Source organism: Cebidichthys violaceus, unplaced genomic scaffold (genome assembly GCF_023349555.1).
Source record: "Cebidichthys violaceus isolate CVI_PGR_0920_01 unplaced genomic scaffold, fCebVio1.0.p SCAF_51, whole genome shotgun sequence".
Classification (NCBI taxonomy): Eukaryota; Metazoa; Chordata; class Actinopteri; order Perciformes; family Stichaeidae; genus Cebidichthys; species Cebidichthys violaceus.
Window position 1 is genome coordinate 1,548,738 of NW_027176717.1, and position 22,697 is coordinate 1,571,434.

Sequence of the window (22,697 nt, forward strand, 5' to 3'; positions counted from 1 at the left end):
CAACCAATTAATGGGAATTGTCTGAATGCCCTCTAAGTAATGAAGGTGCAACATAAACCTGGACAATGATTACTGACTAACTCCACGGTTAGTGCTGTAGTTTGACATGCCCACTAACTACATGGCGAACACCTCAGGCTAGTCTGACAACTCCTCCAATCATTTCCAACAGACATGTGGCAGCAGTCTTGGTGATATTATTGATGTGCTTGAATAAATAACAAATCACATACATATCCCAAGTACTGTATTTTTGTTGACATGCAGAGTGTTACAACGTGCGTGTGCCTATGTACAGTATGTGTCTGCATACTCACATGCATGTGTAATTATACATCTGTACATATTTTTGCCCCATGTGCCTGTCATCACTCGTGTGGCTCTATTTGTCAAGCTATCGGCATGTGCTTAGGTGTGTGTGTGTGTGTGTGTTATGTTGTGTGTTGTGTTGCCCCAATCTCTCCACTCTCTTGTGTAAGTAAGCCATTAAAAATTGATTTTGACGAGCTTGGCTGCCTCTCTCTGCCTTTGTTAGCACCCTGCACTGTTACACACACACACACACACACACACACACACACACACACACACACACACACACGCAAACACACAGTTAAATGCACATTACCCTTTCAGGTATTATGAATGTTTACTTCTTTTTTCTTCTCTGTTGTCAGCTTGATCGCCTAAAAAATACGTTCCTGTACAACAAAACTGTATTGTCACACACACACACACACACGCACGTACGCACGCACGCACACTCTTGCCTTCACACATGGATAGATGTCCTCTTGAGTGCTTGCAGGTAGATTTCAATTTGGTGGCAAATTGGACAGAATTCCGGCGATATCGATTAAAAACTATTTTGACTGATTATTAGTCAAGCCGAGTGGGGCATGTCACAAGAATGATGAAATACTCTGACGCTGGCTCAAGCGGGCAAATCGGGCAAAGATGTGCACACACTAGCACAAACAGGATTTAAGCTTCTCCGTCAAGGTGATTCAAGTAGATGCCTGTTGTAGCACCAACACAACTTCCACCACGTCACGGGTGGATGAGACGTGATGAGGATGCGACGAATAGGAGGAGTTAGCTACAGTAGATTAGTGAGAATTACAACTAACATCCTGTTGTGTACATTATTGTATTAACATCTTCTTTAGAGATGTATGATCACAGTGGGGATGCTTGCTGGAAATGGATTTGCTAGATCACAAAAAAAAATTATGAATAAAAATAAGAACATCTCCTCACTATCGACAGCTTCTTCCTGCATCATAAACATGGAGGACTAAACACAAGCAGCCCATGTTGACCAATCCCAGTTGGTGGTCTCTACTTGTTATCTCAGCCCCAAGGTGTGCGGTTAAATTTTTTGAGGAAATGCATGCCGGAGGCTCTGCACATCAAGAAGCCTTTGCAACACCCCATGGAGTATGAATCCGGATTACGTGCGGACAGGAAACAGTTAGTGGAATAAACAGTGGAAAAAATAGGACGGAAAGAGGAGAGAGAAGAGGAGCAGAGGAGAGGAGAAGGTATTATTTGACTCCCCAACATGCAGGCCGCTTTGGCGACCAAGTATTTACACGTGTGTGTGTGTGTGTGTGTGTGTGTGTGTGTGTGTGTGTGAGTCTGTGTGTGTGTGTGTGTGTGTGTGTGGGTGTGTGTGTGTGTGTGTGTGTGTGTGTGTGTGTGTGTGTGAATGTTTGCGTGAGTGGATTTTGGCTGCCCCCTCATCCAGGCCAAATTGGTAAAAAAAAGCTTTCTGAGAATAGCCTGACAGACAGGCTTACCACCACACCATCAGTTTAACATGATGGGAACTGATGGGCGAACAGTAACATGTGGCTGCAGAGGTGACCTTCTGCAACACCTCCAATACATCATTTATAGGAGCGTTGCAGCATGATTGCGCACCTTAGAGTTACCAAAATGGTACAAAAGAAGCAATAAGCAATACGATGCGAATGAGCTATTTACCATTTTGTATTGATGCAGACATTTGATACGACTGAATGATTTTACTTTCTGCTCATAAAGTAACTCACTGCTTCCCAGCCAAATTGTTTTCCTCCTCAAAATAAATCCCAAATAAACAAACACAAAACCATGAATCATTTGAAAAATGGCCAACATGCAAAACAAGGCAACACTTACAGTCCCAAAGCTGAAACAGGAATTAAAGATTGATTTTCACACAGCTTCAAATTGCAGTAGAAATGTTTTATTCAATGAACAACTACTACAAAGGAAAAAATAGCATCCATCTCGAAGTGTGATGAATGCTTTGTTTGATGTTCCAGTGTATGAGTAAAACGTATGGAAATTAGCAGAAAGTGTAATCACGCTGTAGAGTGAGACTATATGTTTTAAACAAAAAGACAGCTCCACAGCGCTGCTATTTCAGTCTTGAAATAAATTCACAAGAAAACATGTAAGAAATTCAAAGCAGAGAGAGGAATCTTCCCAAATTCCTTGAGTTCCTTTCATTTCTCATCTGCGCTTCAGAATCCTTCAAATTACGCTCATGTGCTCATTTAAAAAAGAACAACACAAATTTCCCAGTAGAGCCTGGCTAATGTGACTTTAATCACATGCAGGAAATCCATCTGCAGAATATATCCTCGGTACAAGCCTCTGTTCCTTTGTCAAGGAGAGGAACAAGCCAGAGAGGGAGGGCTGGAACGAGAGAGAGAACGGAACGAGGGAAGGAGATGGTGAATATTGAAAGATGAAGGTCATAAAGAAAGTGAAAAGATTGAAAGGCAGAAAAATGAGATGACGGAGAGGAGAAGAGGAAGTGAGGAAGCATAGGCTGCAGAGGGAATATGAAGACAGAGGGGAGAGAGCTCAGAGATTAGAAGAGTGCTTTATATTTTGTTCAGCGTCTCGCAGGTACTAATAGCGATAATGATAACACAAACGTCACCACTGGGGAGCAAACACACCGTCCCCACAAAAACATTTGAGAGGTTCTGGAGGTCAATTTTAACATCCTCCCTGCTTACCAAAGGCACTTATTTCTACCTCCCCTACACTTCCTGCCTCGGCCATATATTTTCTTTTTATCCTTTGATCACTGTCCCTTTTCAACACTTCCTCTCTTCTTCGTAACCATCTCTCTTATTTCACTTCGTCCCCTCTCCTACCACTCATATATAACCAGTTGTAAATAACTCACTGACACTCTGAGCAGATTGATGGGTGTTACTTTTGGAAGTGACCGCAGTTACTGTCTGTTTGTTGGCTTGGCCATTTGCACAGACAGTATAATTTACTATATATCTACCTGACTGTCTATCTTCATCATGTTTTTCTTTTTTCCCCGACGCACACTTTATCCTCCCACAACTCTAGATCATTTTTGCTTAACATGCTAGTTAAGGCGGTACAGGTGCCAATTTACATAATCACTGCACACACGTCCACAAATGAGCGCTAGCACGTGCACAGAATGCACGTTTCTTTATGGCAAAATGAGCCGCGTAGGAAAAAAAAGACTGCTTGCGTTTCAGAGTTTTCCCTACAAACAGCTAACCACTGAACAACAGCCTAATCAGATTAGTGCAATATTTCACACTCCGCTGATTGGGTTTTGATGATACTTTGGGAAAAAGACGCATCTCACAGCAGCACTCCAGCATTTTCAAAATTACACTGATTGGCCCAGGGGGCGCGAGTCAACAGCGAGCATCAGTCATGTGGCACTGAGGTTCTCCCATGGGAATTTCCCACTCGTCAAACCTATTTTCTCTGTAATGACTCAACAGTGACAAGAAGGCTCATCTTCTTCAAAGCATGTGGGATGTGTTTCATTACACTGCTGTAATTGGACTGGGTGTTTTTTTTTATCAAAAGAATAGTCCATCTATCAAACTGATACAGAAGATTCACAACCAATCAGCCACCATGTTGGTACAGAAAACAAAATGACGACTGTGAACAATATAATAACCATACAACTAACTTCTACACAATGGTAACACAACTTGTTTCTAGTGCACCACAATTTTCCATAACATTTAAGATGAGTGGATCACAGGCAAAGAGGTTTTTTGCAGGTTTTTGTACTATAGAACTATCTTATTAAACTTGCAGCCCAATAGCTTGATGCGAATACTCTGTACTGTTGATTTCCTTTGTTAGAAAAGAAAGGTTTCTGAGGTTGACCATATGATTTCACAGCTGATATAATTTATGGAATCATTTGGACACCACCATCCTCAAAATATTAGAATTTCAGGATCTAGATGTACTCTCAACGTGACACGTCCCTTGCTGTTTACCTTTATTTGTTCAGCAAAGAGTTCAAAGAGTGTCAGCAGCCCTCTACCGTCTCCTGCCTTGCCCAAGGGTAGTTTGGCAGAATCATCCTCACAAACAGATGCAATGGAGCTTTGCGTTATAGCCTTCCTATTCATTCTTTCTCTTCCTTTTCACTTTTATTCAGTCCATATGTTGTCTCTGTGTTTCCAACTTAATGACGTTATCCTTCTCTCTTTACCTACCTTTTATCTCCCTCCTCCTTCTCACTCTTCCTCCCCTGTCGCTCCCTGTGTCCCCTCTCTGTCCCTTCTTTGTGTGTCAGTCTCTGTGCCAGACAGTAGCAGAAGGGGGTCTGTCTGAGGGAAAGGCAAGCCGAGTGTGTAAACTGCCAAAGACACACACATCTAGTATTTATGCCTCTGAAATATCGGGGGTCTGTTTGGGATGCTTGAGCGCAGGCACATACGCGCACATACATTCGCACACAAGGGAGCAAAGGTGCAAACCCCCGCGTGCACACAGAAATACACTTTTAATGTATGCAAGGAAGCCTTCTGGCAAACATGAGCGCGCACGCACACACAGTGTCCTGCTGCGTTAGCCTTCATTGCTGCTAGAGTGTATGGATGTGTGTATGCATGTGTGCACGTGCATATTTGTTTGTGTAGCCCTGTGCAACAACAGTTGGATGTGATTTTGCCAAAGAAGTAGGATTTGCAAAAGTATGAAGGTGCAAGTAGGAGAAAATTGCTCTATTTCACTCAAGCTTCTTTAAATCTATCTATAAACACTCCATTTTTCTCTCTCTCCCCACAGGTGTTTTGTTGTGGCATTTCTCAGTCGGCACCCTAGCGGAGGCTGCAGGCATGGTGGCTTGACACCCCCCATAGCCCCGCCCCTCAGACAGAGGAAGGCTGCTGAGCTCTGTGTCATGCCCCCCCACACCCACCCCCCCGGGGGCATCGGCCTGCCCCCACCCAGCTCTGCCACCCACCACCTGGCCAGACCTGGTGAGTCGACATAAGCCGTTTGAAAAGATGAGAGAGAGAGATGAGAAGAACAGTGAAGAAGAGGAGGAGAAAAAAACGCTCAGTTCTCACTCCACCCTGCTCTATTTTATTCCCTTATCTTTTGTACTCCTAACTACACATGAAAGGAGGAACACTGTCTGTTTTGACAGCAGCTAATGTTAGCATGCCCAGACACACACACACACACACACACACACACACACACACACACACACAAAAGGGTGAGGGCATTGAGCTTGCTTTGGCCACGTGCCAAGACCTCCAGTGAAATGCCACATTACTGTGTGTATTAATACAGCCAGCAGTCTGTGGAAACCAAACAATGTGGGGAGAGAATGATGGGGGAGAGACCTGCAGGTTATTTGTCTGCTTTTTTGTTCTTTTCCAATCCATTTTACCTTCTTTGCTTCCCTTTTCTTTCCTGTTGCTTCTCTTGTCCTTTCTCCAATCCCCCCACATTGATCTCTTCTCGTTCCTCGTCTTTTTTCATAATTTTCTCACACATCTCACTTGCCTTTTCTTTCCCACCCGTCTCGTTATCCACCTTCCTCTCATTATCCGTCCACTCTTTCCCCACAATTTATTTCTCTTTTCCCATCTTATACTGAGGGTGCGCTCAGTCAAAACAAAAATCCGTCGGAAGTCGGGTGGCATAGCAACAGATACGACAGCTGTGTGCGTGTGTGTGTTGTGGATTAGACAATGGAGTGGATGGATCCTGCTCTCTGAGAGATTCCAGACACTTCCTCAGCTAGGCAAACATGAAAGCCCCTTTCTGCATTCTCTCTCTCTCTCTCTTTCTCTTGTTATACGTTTAATGTGACACAAGCATACACACATGATCACATGCTGTGATCTCTGCAGGAAATATATGGCTTTGCAAAAACAGAGACCACAAAAACAGGGATCTTTGTCTTCCTGTTGGGGAGGTATTATTGTTCCAGAGGTGTCGACGCCCCCGCAAACTACCGCGTAACACTGGAGACACTAAAAAGGGCAACACTATCCGTCAGACCCTCCACACACCCACACAGCACCCATGTCAATAGATACACCTTTCTCCGGTCCGCTCGGTCTTCCTCCATCTCCATCTCCATCCCACCACCTTATACCTCTACCGTTCCTCCATCCTTCCATCCGTCTTTGCATTAAATACAGATCAACATAACTGCAGTACCTGTCTCAGTTTCCTTCTCTCCGTGCATTTCATTAAGCTTTATCAACATAAATATTGTATTAACAGCATTGCTAAAGCCTTTTAGGAATAAGGATCTAAAACATTCTCAGAGAGTCATCAAAAGTGTTCCATCTCATCCGTGCAATTACGTTCTTGGCATGAATGTAACACAACATTGCCAAAACGGTCTCTCGCACTCAGTTCAATTGAATATTCTTTTTTGACACGAAATGTGCATAATCAATACTGCCAAGCATTGTAACCACAGGTGTTTTCTCTGCCTCTCTCCTTTGCTTTTTTACCGTCTCTGTATTTTTCTCACAAAGCTTGGAAGCTCTCTGATCTCTGCTATTACTCTTCAAAGTCCTCACACGCTGTCACGCACACACTTACACACAAACACATACTGAACCAGTGGAAGATGCATATAGGATTAGAAAGGGGTAGGCAACGAATATGTCGGATTAATACTGTACAGAGAATGAGTTCCAATCATCAAGGATGCATTTCCCTCTCATGCTGATGAAGTTCATTTAGAAATGGAATTTGACAGGCAGAGAGGACACAAAAGATGCTTTCCATTCAGTATTTTGTGCAAAAAAACACAGGTGTGCTTTCATCAGCAGGGCTAAAGCAAAAGCTTTCTGTATGACAGAAAACAGATCAACAAGAAAAATAGAGGAAGAAGTGTTGTTTTTCAGTGTCAGCGAGCGTTGGCCATATTTTCAACTAATGGCCGTAAAACTATGACAAAACGCTGTAACCTACATGAGACAGAAAGTGATATTACATTTCTGAAAGGCTGTGGAGGATGCTTTATGGGTGTTTTTGAGTGTTCAAAGCCAATTTGGAAATACTGTGGCTCAAAGTAAAAACAAATGATTAATAAATGTATTTCCATGGCAGATTATTGCATCATTTCTTTGTCACTTGAAACACGTCAAGTGTGTAGATGGTTTATACTATGGAAAAAAAGTGAATATTCATGCAAATTCCCCAAAAAAGGAAGAGCAATGGAGGATGTTGATACTTTAGATCTAAAACTTTTTGCTTGTCAGGTTATGAAAAGAGAAAGTGGTACCCAAAAATCTGACACTGGAGAGAAAAATTATGACATGGTTAAAAGAGCTTAAAAGTGACATAACACCACAGAATAAGACAATAAGAGCTTTTAAAAAAAAATGTGCAAAGTAGAGGGCGAGGATGTGAAATGAAGTGACAGAAAGAGTGAAACGGAGGAAACGAGGCAAAACGATTGAAACAGTGGGGAGCGGAGAGGAGAAGGAAGAGAGATGCGAGATCAAAGAGGCGCAGTGAGAGAAAGAGAAGACAGTGATGAAAAAGAAAGGATAAAGGAGGGAGGAGGCGAGAGAGGAGAACAGAGAGGTCTATGAGCGACACAGAGACCATATGGTGCCTCCAGGCCCCCCCACAATCTGACACAACACATACACACACATTTGCAAACAGCCATGAATTCATTCCTATCCACACATAAACACACGCACACACTCTAGCTTATCTGGTCGCACCATCCGTGCGTATGTGTTTATGCACCTTGTTGGAGACCCAAACAAAGCCGGCAGATTAACTGACCACATGCTCATCAGAGTGACGGAGAAAGTGACAGAGATGGGGGGGGTATTTGGCTTCGAATAGAGACCCTAATGTACTGATCGAGGGTAAAACATTTGGAGTGGAATGGAGCCATAATACGGTGACTTAGGTTGTAGCATCATGACTTGAGTACGGCTCTAATACAGTGCAGAGACTAAGGGAGCATAATGTTTGGAAGAGAGCCACAGGGTTACACAGTCAAAGCTAAACTCTGTCTGCGTGCAGCAGCTGCCGGGCCGTTAAATTGGTCGGACGCATTCCCAGTTTCACCGGTTTGAGTTGAACTCTTTAAAGACATCGGTCAGCTGTGAGAGGGTACCGACAACCCAAAGTCATCACCGGGTGGTTAGTAGCTGGTGGAACTTTTCAACCCCGCTGGGATGTTGGGTTTGGCATGAAGCCACAGCAGTGTGACAAAGTGTGTGTGAGTGTGCGTGCGTGCGTGCGTGAAGCTTTAGGTTTGGAGTGGAGCCTAATCCCTTAGTGTTACATGAGACTCTGAGTTAAATAGAAACTGGAATGACAGCTTGTTGGCAAACTATCCAAAGCATCTGGCAAATTCAAGTATGTAATCAATAGCCATTTTAATGCAATTGAACGATATTTGGAGAAGTAGGGCTCACAGGTTAATTCCACAGTCAACAACAAGGTTTCTCCACTGAGGGACAAACTTGGATTTTACTCTTGAAATTATTCCCCACAAGCATTTATTTTGTCCTCTCTCCTACACCGGTTTGTAGCATTGCTCTTCTTAGGAACTCAGAAATATTATCTCTCATCAGGGCGCTGTGGCTTTGACCCCCGTCCTCCTGAGTGGCGGCTTGTGATAAGAATTAAGGAATAGTTTGTTGTCGTGGTGATTTTTACACCAGCTTGGCTACCAGCGTCATGTACCAGCTCAAACTAGCTCCAGCTGGACACAACGCATGCAGAAACCTGCATGTCTGCAAGCGGGTGTGTTTTCTCCTCTCCTTTGACCACAGTTTAGTTTGGTGCAGGTGCAACAGGAACACACACGTACATGGTACTGGACCACTTTCAAAGGACATTGGCAGGGATACATCTGGATAATCCTCTGCACCACAAACAGCACCAAAATGATACCGGTATAGTATTACACTCTAAGCAAATCTAGTGTGGATCCAGCGTGAGGCTGATGAGCTAGCATGGCTCATTCCTGAGAAATAATAGTGCTTGACTTACCAAGTAATCACCGAAAACGGCTGATAATAGTCCTGGATAATACAGCCAGTTGAGATGTGCTCAATTTGTTTTTGTGAACACTTCACAAGCCTTTGAAAAGGGCATCCAATTAGCAAGATAAGAGATCTATCCATCTATCTATCGCACATAAAAACAACCAAAATAACGATATTGTGTGTATGTGTGTGCGCGTTGGATCAATACCATCTGTCTATCCATCCTTTCTCAGGAATGAGTGGGCATACATTACGACTTGTCACACATCCAAGGCAAAAATCTATTTTCTTCTAGTCGCACTGATGCGGATGTGACATCTAAAGCCAAGCATCCTTAATTTTCTCTCCAAATTCTGAATTTATTCCGCCTTGGACTGGGGCCCAGTTGAGCGGCCGGTAGAAAGCAATGCCACATCCGTTAAAGACGTGGCGTTGCATTGAAAATATGTAGCTGCAGTGGATTTGCTGAAACTGGCTTCAAATGATGCTTTACTGATAATTTAGTTTTCCATCACCTCTTTCTCCTTTGTTTATGTCCCTTTATCTCTGTCTTACCTGTCACTCCCACTAATTAATAGCACACTATCACATCAACAATGTCACTGCATGTCAATCTCTCCCATGGGCCATGCCTTTGTGTGTGTGTGTGTGTGTGTGTGTGTGTGTGTGTGTGTGTGTGTGTGTGTGTGTGTGTCGCAACAAATTGATACAGATGGCATGAATTACGGAGGCAGCTCAGCCTACATTTTACCCACTCACCCCTCCAAGTCAAAATAATGACTCTGTCTTACCGATGCAGGATTCATCGCGGGAGAAATGGATGGGGGAGACAGAGAGACAGAGAGAGAGAGAGAGAGAGAGAGAGAGAGAGAGAGAGAGAGAGAGAGAGAGAGAGTAGGTGGGAGAGAAATGGAGGATGAAAGAGTAAACAGAGGGGGGAGAAAGACGTAGACCGAAATAGAGAGAAATATTGGAAGCAATCCCATCAGGGCTAAGAAATAAAGTATAAAAACCAAGATTTTGAAGGACTACTACAATCTCTCGTCTTCTCGTCTCATCACACTGTCAGCAGGAGTGCAGCCTAAACCCCTACACCCTGTTCCTGCTCATCCTCAATGGCTGTACGCGCGTGCATGTGTGTGTATGTGTCTGTGTGTGTGACCATGACTTCCTGCGTGTGAGTGAGCGATTAAGTGCCCAAGAGTCGGGCAGAAAGGTTGTGTGCGTGAGAGAAAGGAGATAATGTGGATTAAGTCAGGGTGATGTGAACCTCAAACTTCTCTCTCTTCTCATTCACATCGCTCGCCTGTGGCACATGGTTGCTACGGTAACGCAGCATTACCGTGTCAATGTTGAAATAATACGGTGACGCTGCTGAGACCGGTTATGTTATATGTGTTCGGGTTCCGTGTGTTCTTCTATACCTCTTATACTAAGCCTTAGACAGAAATGCAAAACAAAACCAAAATGGATCCTCGCAGCCAATATTTAACTATGACATACAATATAATAATAATATCATAATAATAATCATAATAATAGATTATATATACTGTCAAAATTATGCCTTAAAATATGCTTAAATGCTAAAATAGAAGTTGTCTAAATATCTTGACTGTTGATTCAAGCAGCAACTAAAGATTGTTTTCATTACCAGCAAGTCTGACATTTACTTCTTTAATGAATCTTTAGGTCTACAAAAGTCAGGAAGTACTGAAAAATAATCAAATCATTTAAACGCTACTGTTGACTGACAGCATCTTTTTTTTTTTATGCTACACAACGATTCCCACTGTGGACACACAGGAGTTGTCATCCACATTTAAGTGAAGGCCTGCAGGTAATTTAGCTCCCAGGAGCCAAATCTTAACTCTTTGGATCAGACGTCTGCACAGAGGACCGCGTGAAACATTACAGAGTGAGGAAACACAGGCCGGCGAGTCGGTTGCAGAGAGGACAGCTGGTCGCTCTAGTAATAAGATAGCAGAGAGTCTGTCACCTGCGTGGAAAACAGCTTGGCCCCCGGTAACGTGCAACTGGGCTCAATTACGGAGGTGCCTGTGGGGATGACATCATAGCGGGGTCCAGTGTCACCCAGGGGCCCCTGGATATAAACTTACAGACAGCTGAGGCCCCGGAGTTGTTAAGCAGTGTTGCCTAGAAGACACTGTCAACAGTGATGTTTTTGTAGATTTGTGTATGTATCAGCATAATACTATAATCCTGCAACTTTGACCAGAGAGAAATGAAACAGACATTTCTTTATCAAGTGTTTGGGGATTCTTAGTCTGATAAAAGTGAAAGTCTGTTTGAATTAAACCGCACAGAACCACTTAAACTTATTTGGACTGAACGTCCCTATCTTCCTCTGACTGTGGCTAAATGTTCTGCTTCTGCTTTGGCTGCGTGAAGCGCAGCAGCAGAGAGGATTTGGAGCAGCTAAAATAAGCCAAAACAACAACTACCTCCTCCACGAGAGCAGCAAAAACCACTCATGAATGTTGGAAGATAGGCTTCAGCACTGAGGGAGGGTGGGAGGGAGGGGGTGAGGGGGAGTCATAATGAACAGTAAGAGAGTGAGAAGAGGGGTTGCGACGAGGAGAGAGGAACGGAAGAATGAGGGGATAAAAAGAATACCTTTGCAAAGCAAAGCCCACAGAGAAAGCTGAGAGAGATGAAAGGTGCACAAAGACATTCACAATTTGAAACGTGACATGCTATGAGAGAGAAGCAGCAACATGTCAGCTCTCTCTCTCTGTTGTATAACGGTGCTTTTACCTCTGAGCTACATCGTCCTCACACTCTCCTGCAGGACTGCACCTTTTCAAACCCATTCTGGACAAATTCACAGCAACTATGCAGCACAATCCTTCCAGATTCCTTCTGAGCTGCGCTGCAGTGAAGGATTGGCTCTCTGAAGCTTTTCCACCAGCACAGGACGCTTCAGGATACTTCAAAATCTCTCCTTTCCTCTGTTTATGAAGTGGCGTTAATTTTTCCCAGAGATTAGGATTATACTGCCGAATGGAGCAGAGAGGATAATGGATAGAGGAACAGCAGAGAGGTCACACGCTGATCTCTATTACAAGGCCACAGCCTTTATTTTCGGAACCCTTTTGGTTCAGATTACAATTTGGGGCAGTGTCCTGGTTGAGCGAGGTCATGTTCTGCTGTCTGACTTTTCTAGACCATTGTCAGCGTGTCTTCACAGAACTATACAATGTAGTTTCCAGAGGTGTCAATAAAGTGTTATGTAGTAAAAGGTATACTGCCCATGGAAACTTTCAAGTATCGAGATGATGAGAATTTTGTTTTTAATCTCTAAATATTTATTCTGCACACTTATATTTTGTATTTGCTGTAACAAACGACACACATAATTACCCTGGGGAGTTGATGTACAAAAAACCTTTAAAATGAAGTACAAATATTTAACTGCCAGTCTTCCAGTTATATGATTTCAAATCTAAATACCGATAGTTTAGAAATGGCCGCTCTTGCAATTTTCCATTTTGGGAAATGTACATAATCGCTTTCTTGAGCGTTCGATGGGAAGATTGATACCACTCTCATGTCTGTAAGATAAACATGAAGCTAAAGTCAGCAGCTTTTTAGCTTAGCATAAAGGCTGGAAACAGCTAACATGGCTCTGTCCAAGGTTAAAAAAACAAAACAAAACAGAACCTTCACCATTTAAAATGTCTTATCTTGTTTCTGCACAAAAAACAACATCATGGCATGAGAGTTTTTTCCTAGCTGTTCATCCTTGTCTCCAGCTGAGCTAAGCTAACCGGCTGTGGAATAGCTGCATATTTCCCAAAATGTATTCCCCAAAATGTCAAACTGTCCCTTTAATAATATTTGGATGGGCTTAAGAGGTGATAAATCATTTATATTTCCATTCTGGATGCGTTACCCATCCTTTATCATTAATTAAGTTCACTGTCTATCCAGTGGTGCAATTTCCTATTTATGAAGTTTAAAGGGAATAAAGCAGGATTTTAATGGGACTTATAAAGCATCCTCTCAACTCTCTTTCTTACTGCGACATTGTAAGCTTCGTATTTCATCAGTGGTGAGAAACAGACAAAAGTCAAGTTACTCTAGAAGACTGAGATGACTTTCATGACGCAATCCCTTCTATCTTCTGATGTTACATTACATTACATTACATTACAGTCATTTAGCAGATGCTTTTATCCAAAGTGACTTACAATAAGTGCATTCAACATTGGTAATCCAATGTTCATCAGGTGTGTTTCTTTGTGTTTTTTTTAACATAGTGGCCAGTAAAAGGCTATTTCACAGAGTTTCATCACTCTCAGAGCCAGCCAGGCAATATAGTGAAAGGCAATGGAGTCTTGAATGTGAGTGAGAGGACGAAAACGAATTGAGAGAGAAACAGATGGACTACCAGAGAGAGCGACTATACAACAACACGGAGAGGATGAGACATAGTGTGACAAAAGGCAATGGCACGCTGAGAAATAGATGCTAATAATATGCAGATGATGCAAGTGAGGAAATCTGCTGGTGAGGCAGAGTCTTGTCAGGAAGTAAAAAGTGCTGCGTCTGTGTCTGGAGTTTAGACAGAGTAGTTTTCTTAATATCACGCTTTGTTGGTGCTGAGCTCACACCCGCTCTCTCTCTCTCTCTCTCTCTCTCTCTCACACACACACACACACACACACACACACACACACACACACACACAGACACACAGACACACGCACGCACACACACACACTTAGACATACACAGAGAGATAAAGCATAAGTCGTGCTGATAAGCCATTGGATGAAAACAAAGTCAGCCACTGTAACAAGACACTGAGGGAATACAGAGCAGTGCCAAGAGACTTGACGTGACGGAGAATGAGAACGATAATAAAGAGACTACAGGGGGCGAGAGACAATTGGAATGGAGAGAGGGACAGACAGATGCAAAGACAGACAGACAGAGAGATAAATTAATATGAAAATGACTGAATGAAAAGGCCTTGGTTGATGGATACAAATAAAGACGGAAAAGGTGCAAAAAAAATGACAAACAGAAAAAAATGGAAACACAATGAAAGAGTAGAAGAGAGAAAGAAACAGGTTATGAGTGGAAATGATGAAATGATTACAGTCTGCAGGAAAACCAGTCTAAAATCTGTGTAAAATGAGATAAAACAGAAGGGATTCACTCAGACTTCTGTGAGATGCACACAAACATACACACACTACCTACACACTAAACGCTTCTGTGAAAGGGGATGGTTCTGGTTCTACTTTCTAATGGTTTCTCTTGGACTAACATGCATCTAACAAAAGGTTCTGCAAATGACTGACAGCTAGGTTGACCATGTGTCTAACAGTGCAAACGAGAAGATAATTTCCACTTAAAAGCGCTCCATCTTTCAATTCATTCCTCTTTATGTGCCGACTTATTTCTCCCACTTTCTCTGCGGTCCTTCCTACACATCCTCCTGATTAGTTTCCATGCTGAGAAAGATAATTCACTGTAAAAGAATAATCATGTTTTGTCTGTTTGCTCCTCTTTCTCTTCCTCAAGTCTTCCTCCGTGTCCTCTGCCTCCTGGCGACGCTGCTGTCGGCAGCCTCCTCCTGCCCTCCTCCCTGTCTCTGCAACTCAGACGGTCTGGTGGTGGACTGCGGGGGCCGGGCTCTCTCCTCCCTGCCCCCACTTCACCTCCTGCCTCCAGGGAGCCGCTCCCTCCTGCTAGCCAACAACAAGCTTGCCTCGCTGGGAGCCTCTGCCCTCGCTAACCTCTCCTCTCTGGAGGTCTGCAGCACATTTTTTATACTGTTGTCAGTGGAAATATTTTTTGAACATGTTGGTTGCGTTGTTGTGTACTGTGGCATGCACAGTGTTTTCTGCACTGACCTTGCACACTGAATAGCCCTAAGGAGAATAAGGGATGCTATCTGGTGAGGCTCACATTGAGCAAACTGCAGACAGCATCTGCTCTCAGTCTGAAATAAAGTTAAGAAAAGCAGACATTTTCAAAGTTTTGCAGGGCTACTCATCATGAGCGTATTGTGTACAAAGCACAGCCAAGTTGCTATTTATTAATAAAGGAGCTAAAAATGATCGATAGTTACTGCACCAGCAAAAAAAGCTATTTATTTCCACACTGCTGAGCATCCATCTGCTGTAAAAAAAAAAAGAAAATTAATTTCGACTTGTTGCATTGGTGATCTATGGAGATCTTTACACTTAACTTACCATTGCACTTGATGTGAATTACTCTGAATAGGAGCGCCAGCTTAAAGTATGAAATGTGTTAAAGTTTTAAGTTCACGTTAAAGTTTTGTAGCAGTTCATCATTTTTTAAAGATTGATCCAGGACTTATGCATTCATTCTCTTGAAACGGGTTACTGAATCTCACTTTCCATTTAAAACAGAAAAGCCTAAGCAATGTGGTGTCTACAATGCAAATGTGTATGGAAATAAATAATGTACTTTTTATGTGTGTGCATTTTAGGAACTGGACCTCTCTAATAACTACCTGGATAATTTACCAGCTGGATTATTCAGAGACATGTCCAACCTGACGAGACTGACTCTGCACAACAACTCACTAACAGGAATGGACAGAGATCTCTTCCAGGTAAACACCACGCAATGTACAATCTATCTATTAGATGCTCACTAATACATGCCTTATTCAACCTGAGAATCATACAGGAACTTGTGCTAAATTGTATACAGTCATGCACTGTATTTGAGATGTCATCAGATCAGCCAATCCACCAAAATACTAAAGCATCTGGACAGAGAAAGAAGCTGACACCACTACTGCACTGTTTCACCTCCTAACTAAGGCTCCGCTGGGAGTAGAGCCAACCTAAGCAGATATACATGACCGGGATCTTGTCCAGGCGGTAAATTTGTAATAACTTGTTTGCTTAACATCCACTTTTATTTGAACCAAAGCCGCCTGCAGGATGAGCTTGTGTCATGACTTCACCCGGGACCCTACATCAAACAAGATAAGCCTATCGAGCGACGCTCGCTGTGGCCCCTTGGCAGCAGTGAAAGAAGCCGATAATACTAATATGAGATGAGGGGAATGTACTGTACAATGCAATACTGTATGAGCAGAGATTGTTTTGATGTTTCTACAGGGTTTGGGGGGTCTTCAGAGTCTGGATCTGTCCCTGAATGGCCTTTCCTCTGTTCCTCTGGGAGTACTGGATGAGCTGCAGAGCCTCAGGTAGACATCAACACATACTCTGTCCACTGACATGTTAAAATCAATGTGCCCTGACAATATACAGTATGCAAAATGACATAAAGATTATCAACTTGATGTTCAATGACCTGTTTGTTCAGCATTACTTCAAACCTTTTCATGCATGCAGTTTTTAATTACAACTTGAACACAGTGTGACGATATCACCATCAATATACAATTAAGAAACTCAACAGAGACACTACATTTCGTGGTTGCCTGTTTTTTTAAATCAGCGCCACAAGGGTACGTTTATCTTATTTGTTGGAGTTAAAAAAGTTATTATTATTATAAAGTCAAATTATTTCATAGGTGGCTGTCTCTGGCGGGTAACCGGCTTCATGGTCTGGAGAGGGCAGCGTTTGAGCCACTTGCTAACCTACGACATCTGGAACTGGGACATAACCCCTGGGAGTGTGACTGCAACCTCCGCGATTTCAAACACTGGATGGAGTGGCTGCTGTACAGAGGTAGATGTTTGCTTTATGCTACAGCAGTTTTGAAAGGGTGTATTTTAATTAAATGAGGACAATGAGAAGTGGGCAGAAATTAGAGAATTCTAGTTCACCAGAGACAGCTAGGTGTGTGTGCTTCTGTTGGCCTGTGCTTCTAGCAACACACTACAACTGCATCGGCGAGTGAAATGCACATTTTCACGCTCATTGTGTGCACCACGTTTCTCTGTGGGCTGCTAATACATCAGATAACCACAGCTGCTCTCCGCTCTCTCATCATGGGTAACAATTTACATTCACCTCAGTGCCTTGGGCCTCAGCTGCCCCGCTAATGAAGCATCTCTTTTCTGCTCCATTCTCCTCCTTGCTACATTCTGCTCGGTCCTGCTTTGCTGCGTCCCACTCTCCAGCTCAGTCCAGCAAACACACAGCAGATATATGATTAAATAATCCCCAGAGCAGCAAAGGAAATTACAAGGAGACATTTCCTAGTTGAACGAGAAAGCATGACAGTAGCTGTTGGAAGGGTAGACGATGCACGATGTGTGTTGTAGAAAGTAAGACAAAGCACCGAACAAGTGTGAAATGCTCGCTGACAGCAGCCTGTGTTGACTTCTATCTCCTGCTTCAAGCACACACGGCTGGGATATTTGGAGAGCGAGCTCTGTTTGCAAGGGGAATTCATTTGTAGCACACCGAGAAAAAAAGCATCTGGGGCCTAAATATCACTTTCCTCATTCTGTCTTCCTCTAATCCTCCGCCTTCATATCGTTGTTTACGTTGCTTTATGTATCCGAGGTTGCCGATCAACAGGCAACCTGGAGAGAAATATTACACGTGAAGACAAACTCAGCATGTGATGATAACAAAGTTGATCCCCCACCCTCCTGCCGCCTGTGGGAATTAGTGACTCAGATATTTCGCTCTTCCACGCACAGCTCTGCTAAAGCTAGGCATGTCATCTCATGAATTATAGAAGGGCTTAGTTGAGGCTATCTCTAACTTAGTGTAGAGGGCACAGCAAACTGTGTGTGTGTGTGTTAAGTGATGTATGACTCATCCTAGTGTTGGCACAACCACCCAACTCTATCTTTTCTTCTCTCTCAGTTAATTGGTTCTGCTTTGCAGGCATAAGGCATTTATAAATGACCCTCTCTTCTGCCTCTGCACCTCTCTCTCCTTCAGGGGGGAAGGTGGACGCGGTCGAGTGCACGCTACCAAAGGATCTGCGTGGGCGAGACATCCGTGGCGTTCCGGTGGAAATGTTCAACTACTGCCTCCAACTTGAAGATGAGAACGGTGGAGCAGGAGGGGAGGGTTCCCGTTCCGGACCAGGAGGCGGTCCTCCCTGCAGCAGGAACGCTCTTAACCCCAGTGGGGCAACACCAATCTCTGACAACAGCAACACTGCTGATGACTCCTCTTCAAACACGGGAGGAGGAGGAGGAGGCGGAGAGGCCCCGCCAGATTGTGTCCGCGCACGTTACCGGCCCGTGAGCGTGCGCCGCGCCATCGGCACCGTGGTGATTGCCGGCGTGGTGTGCGGCATCGTTTGCATCATGATGGTCGCAGCTGCGGCTTACGGCTGCATCTACGCCTCGCTGATGGCCAAGTACCAGAGAGAGCTGAAGAAGAGGCAGCCACTGATGGGAGACGGAGAGGCAGACGGGGACGATAGGGAGGACAAACAGATCTCCTCGGTGGCCTAGAGGAGTGACGGGACGGGGGGGGTTGACTTGTGAAGGTTGGAAGGGGTGAAAATTACAAAGGGCTCAAAGAGGACAGAGACTGAAGAGCTTGTTTTATGCACGTCGACAGTTATGGTATCTCTCAAACTGATACCTTTCTCCCACTTTTTACCTTCCTTTCTTCGTTTCTATTTTGAACCTTCTCCCTCTCTGTCCCTCTCTCGAACACTTCACATACACCTTATCTGTTCCCTGATGTTCTCTTCCATTTGGAGCCATTCTCACTGCAGTATTCCTTACCAATCATCCATCCAACTCGCCTACCAACCACCTACTGCCGCTCTTGGCTGCTGCTGAATTTACCATTATATTGGCTGAGAGAATACTGATTTAGTAATCCCTCTAGTGTGAAACATATCATTTAAGCTGTTAAAAGATGCTTGCGGTGTACAGTCAGTATTTGTAAAACTGGATCGAATTTTCAGGGATTTGCGGCATGTATGGTGTTTATTGGACCAATATTCATAATGATGAGAAGAAGTTGTTGTATTAGGTAGTGCCCAACTCTCATTTTCTTTGTATCTTTCTCCACGTCAACCTCTCCAATGCCAGTAGTTCGTCCAAAAGACCAGGACCCCAACCCAGATCCCTTCACCCTCGTCTGGTCTACTGCTCCTCTGATGTCCCCTTCCTCCTCCAAGTCCCAAAGAAACAGCCAGTATTGGAGAGCTTGGGGGAAATAAGGGAAACTTAATGGATAAACTGACTAAACAATCATTCATGGATGGCTGGACCTTTCAAATACATGAGGTCAGAGACAGCGATTAGATATTTGGACCAGATCTGTTTCTCTCTGGATCTTCTCTAGACCAATAACATCCACCAGGTGTCACAGACTGGAGCTGTGTATGGGATTTTACATGAATCATATCAGTGCAGTTCAAAGGGGAACAAACCATTTTAACTGCAATTTGAATCTGCTGTATCTTTCACTTTTGCTCGGAATAAGGCTCTTGCTGACATGATGCTTGTTAAATTATCTGGACGGCTCAAAAGCCACTTATCGTGGTGAAAAAGCGGTCAAGCAAACTTTCTGGTATTTCTTGTCCTACGCTTCTAGCTATGCTGGTTCAGAACAGTACTCACAATTGTTTTAATGAAGTTATTGAGACTTAAAAGAACCACTGCTTTAAGACAAATATTCTTTGTTCAGAGCTCATTTTCAGACTGATTTCACCCCTCAAAGGTGAATGTTTGCGACTATGGCATGGAAGCACTATCTCAGAGAACCCTGTCTCCTGTCAAGGACTACAAAACGTCATCTAAGGACTGAAAACTTCAGACTCCTGCACTTTATTTCCCTAATCGGATCCCCTCTGGCCTCCCTCTCCCTCTACCTCTCTTTCTTTCTAAAATGGACTATTTGCCCAAAGGGATTATAACGTACAAGGGATTAAACAAAAAGACGCTGCTATTTTTCCCCCTCCTCCCCATCCTTCTATCTTTCCATCCAGTGCTATTCATGGAAAGTGTTTCACACTTTCTTAAAAGACTTCCCCCTCCTCCTTTCCTTTCATCCATCCCTTCTCCCATATTGGTGTCCTTATGTTTTTCCTCATAGGTCAGCAATATGCAATGGCTGCTGTGTCACCATAACATGAAAATGATGTCATCACCAAAGAGTCCTTCTGTTATAAACTTAGTAATCATCACATATTTGAGAGGAATCTGTTTGATTGGCACTCCCTCATTCACAAAATAAGGTTAGTTTGTTTGCTTTGCATGGTTTTCGCTTAAATAACCTCATTCATGCACTGAAATATTGATGTAAACTAAAGATTCTTTGTCTTCAGTGATAAACAGTCTCAAGAATTTGGCTTTCATTGCATATTGCTCCCCTACCGAAGAACTATTTTCCCCTCTCAATTTATAATTGGCGGAAATAAACCTATATTTATAGTGTGTTATCTTATACCTGGGTATAATACAGATAAATATTATTATATTAGTCTCTAATATGGTGTGTTGGCCCATAAATCCCCAACATTTTTTTGACTTAACTGTTTACGGTTTTCTGTATCAATTCATGACGTCTTTCGTTGTGTTAATGACTTCTATGTTTTGCTTTAGGTTTAAATATCTGTGTAATGTTTGTTTATTCGTTGTGTTTATTGATTTGTGTTCAGTAGCCGGTGACGTTTCTGCAAGAGGCATAGAAAGAGTTTGGCCACAGAGAGTGAAAACGTCCATACTGCCTCGTTCCTAAAATGTATCAGGAAGACGTTATTTAACAGAGTCACTTACGAGACAGGTAACCTTATCGGAACTTTATCTCCAACAAATAATATTTAATTATGCAACTACTTTGTCTACAAGATGTACGCTACAACATTTTTCAATTGTCTTTTTTTATTTTATATTTCTACAACATCCAAACATGATAAGTATTATAGTTATGCTGGGATTGTTATATGATAACTAACTCAAGTGGAAAAAGCTTCAGCGAAAGGTTGTGTTCCTGGTTAAATATTAAAACTGTCAAGTCAAATGCCTTGTATGAGATGGGAGATTAGATCAGAGAAACCATTATTTACATCCACACCTTCACATTTGCAGTGGAGCCCAGAGTAGCTGCATATGAAAATATTTGTTGGAGACTGAGCTGGTCGGAACATAAACCTGGAGAATTATTTGATCCTGAATCGCAAATGAAGTCTGAACGCACTTTTGCAACAATGGTCACCTCACTGATGTAAAGAGACAGCAAAGACGCTCAGGTACAGATTAATTTAGCTGTAGATTTAAATTAATAATCAGCATCTTCAGGAAACTGTAGTAAAGGGATATAAAAGTGTAAATATCGCCATGAATCACAGGGACTCTGGGGCAGTAAGTGAAGAAAAAGGCAATGGCTAAACTCTGTCTATGAATGTAGAACCATTGTCCCGTCACCCCTGGTCTGCAGGTCTTGTGTTGTTGGTAGCTAAGTATCTTAGCTGGCAGAAACCTGTTCCTATAGCCTGTGTGTGTGTAAAGAAAAATAAATTATAGTTTGTTACGTAAAAACTGCAGCAGCCATGATGACTGGGGGCCTCAAAGACTACAGTGCATTGGCGTGTTGTGTTACTATGATGATTGTGATTATGACAATGACAATATGATGGTGACGATGAAGCATTTCCTGGTCAATATGCATTGATTTGAATAAAAAAACATATCACACTTATGTCAAATGTATATCCAGACCCCTGACATGCATTGAAAGACTACAGCAACTTGCTGTTCTTTCAATATTAGCATTAGCACACAATTAAGCAGATATTAAGTAAGAATGTGTAGATATAAAAACACTTTACAGACCAGGTCCTGGATATTTTACACAAACAATATTAATTATAGAAGCCTAACATTATTGTTTAGATCTACATGTGAATATTATTTGTCACATAATGTTAATAATTGGGGGTTTTCTCTTCCAAAGTGGAGGGAAGGAAATTATTTACAGTGTACGAATGATATTTTTGTGTGAAAGAGAAAGCCTGAAAATATGACATTAGGTGCTGAGGTGGATAAACACACAGCACCAAATGAAAGCATAAATAAGCATGTCATGATAGCAGCTCCTCTGTATATACTGCACCGTATCTCATTTCTTTTGCCCTCTAACTCCTCTCACCTTTCTCTATTTCTCATCTTCTTTTTCCTTCCCTTCTCCTCTCACTTATCTTGTCTCAATTTATCTTTCTGTCGCCTCTTCTCACATCATTTTCTGAGTCTTTTCACCTTCGTTTCTCTCATCTCTGCCCTCTTTATCCTTTGCTCTGTCTGGTCTATTATGTTTTCTCCCTCATTTTTCTCCTTATTCGCCGCTTCTTCTCCTCCTCCTCCATGTCAAATATCTCTCTCTATCCTTTATACTCTCCCTGCTCACTCTCTTTTTTTATTTTACCTACTTATCTCTCTTTCTTACAGTCTGCTTCTCTGTCAATTGGAGAGTATTAGGTTTATTTACATA

The 22,697-nt window shown here is 42.8% G+C and overlaps 2 protein-coding genes across 3 annotated transcripts in view; one reads left to right on the plus strand and one right to left on the minus strand.

Annotated features, from left to right (window-relative positions):
• lrtm2a (leucine-rich repeats and transmembrane domains 2a) overlaps nucleotides 1–21,887 on the plus strand; it is a 24,346-nt gene extending 2,459 nt beyond the window's left edge. Inside the window, exons 2-7 of the mRNA XM_068731424.1 lie at nucleotides 5,092–5,285; nucleotides 14,856–15,085; nucleotides 15,790–15,915; nucleotides 16,433–16,521; nucleotides 16,852–17,009; nucleotides 18,180–21,887. Of these exons, the coding sequence (XP_068587525.1) occupies nucleotides 5,207–5,285; nucleotides 14,856–15,085; nucleotides 15,790–15,915; nucleotides 16,433–16,521; nucleotides 16,852–17,009; nucleotides 18,180–18,703 (1,206 nt within the window). The 5' untranslated portion in view covers nucleotides 5,092–5,206 and the 3' untranslated portion in view covers nucleotides 18,704–21,887. The remainder of the gene's footprint in view (nucleotides 1–5,091; nucleotides 5,286–14,855; nucleotides 15,086–15,789; nucleotides 15,916–16,432; nucleotides 16,522–16,851; nucleotides 17,010–18,179) is intronic.
• cacna2d4a (calcium channel, voltage-dependent, alpha 2/delta subunit 4a) overlaps nucleotides 1–22,697 on the minus strand; it is a 78,535-nt gene that overhangs the window by 33,038 nt on the left and 22,800 nt on the right. The gene's annotated exons all lie outside the window — the stretch shown is intronic.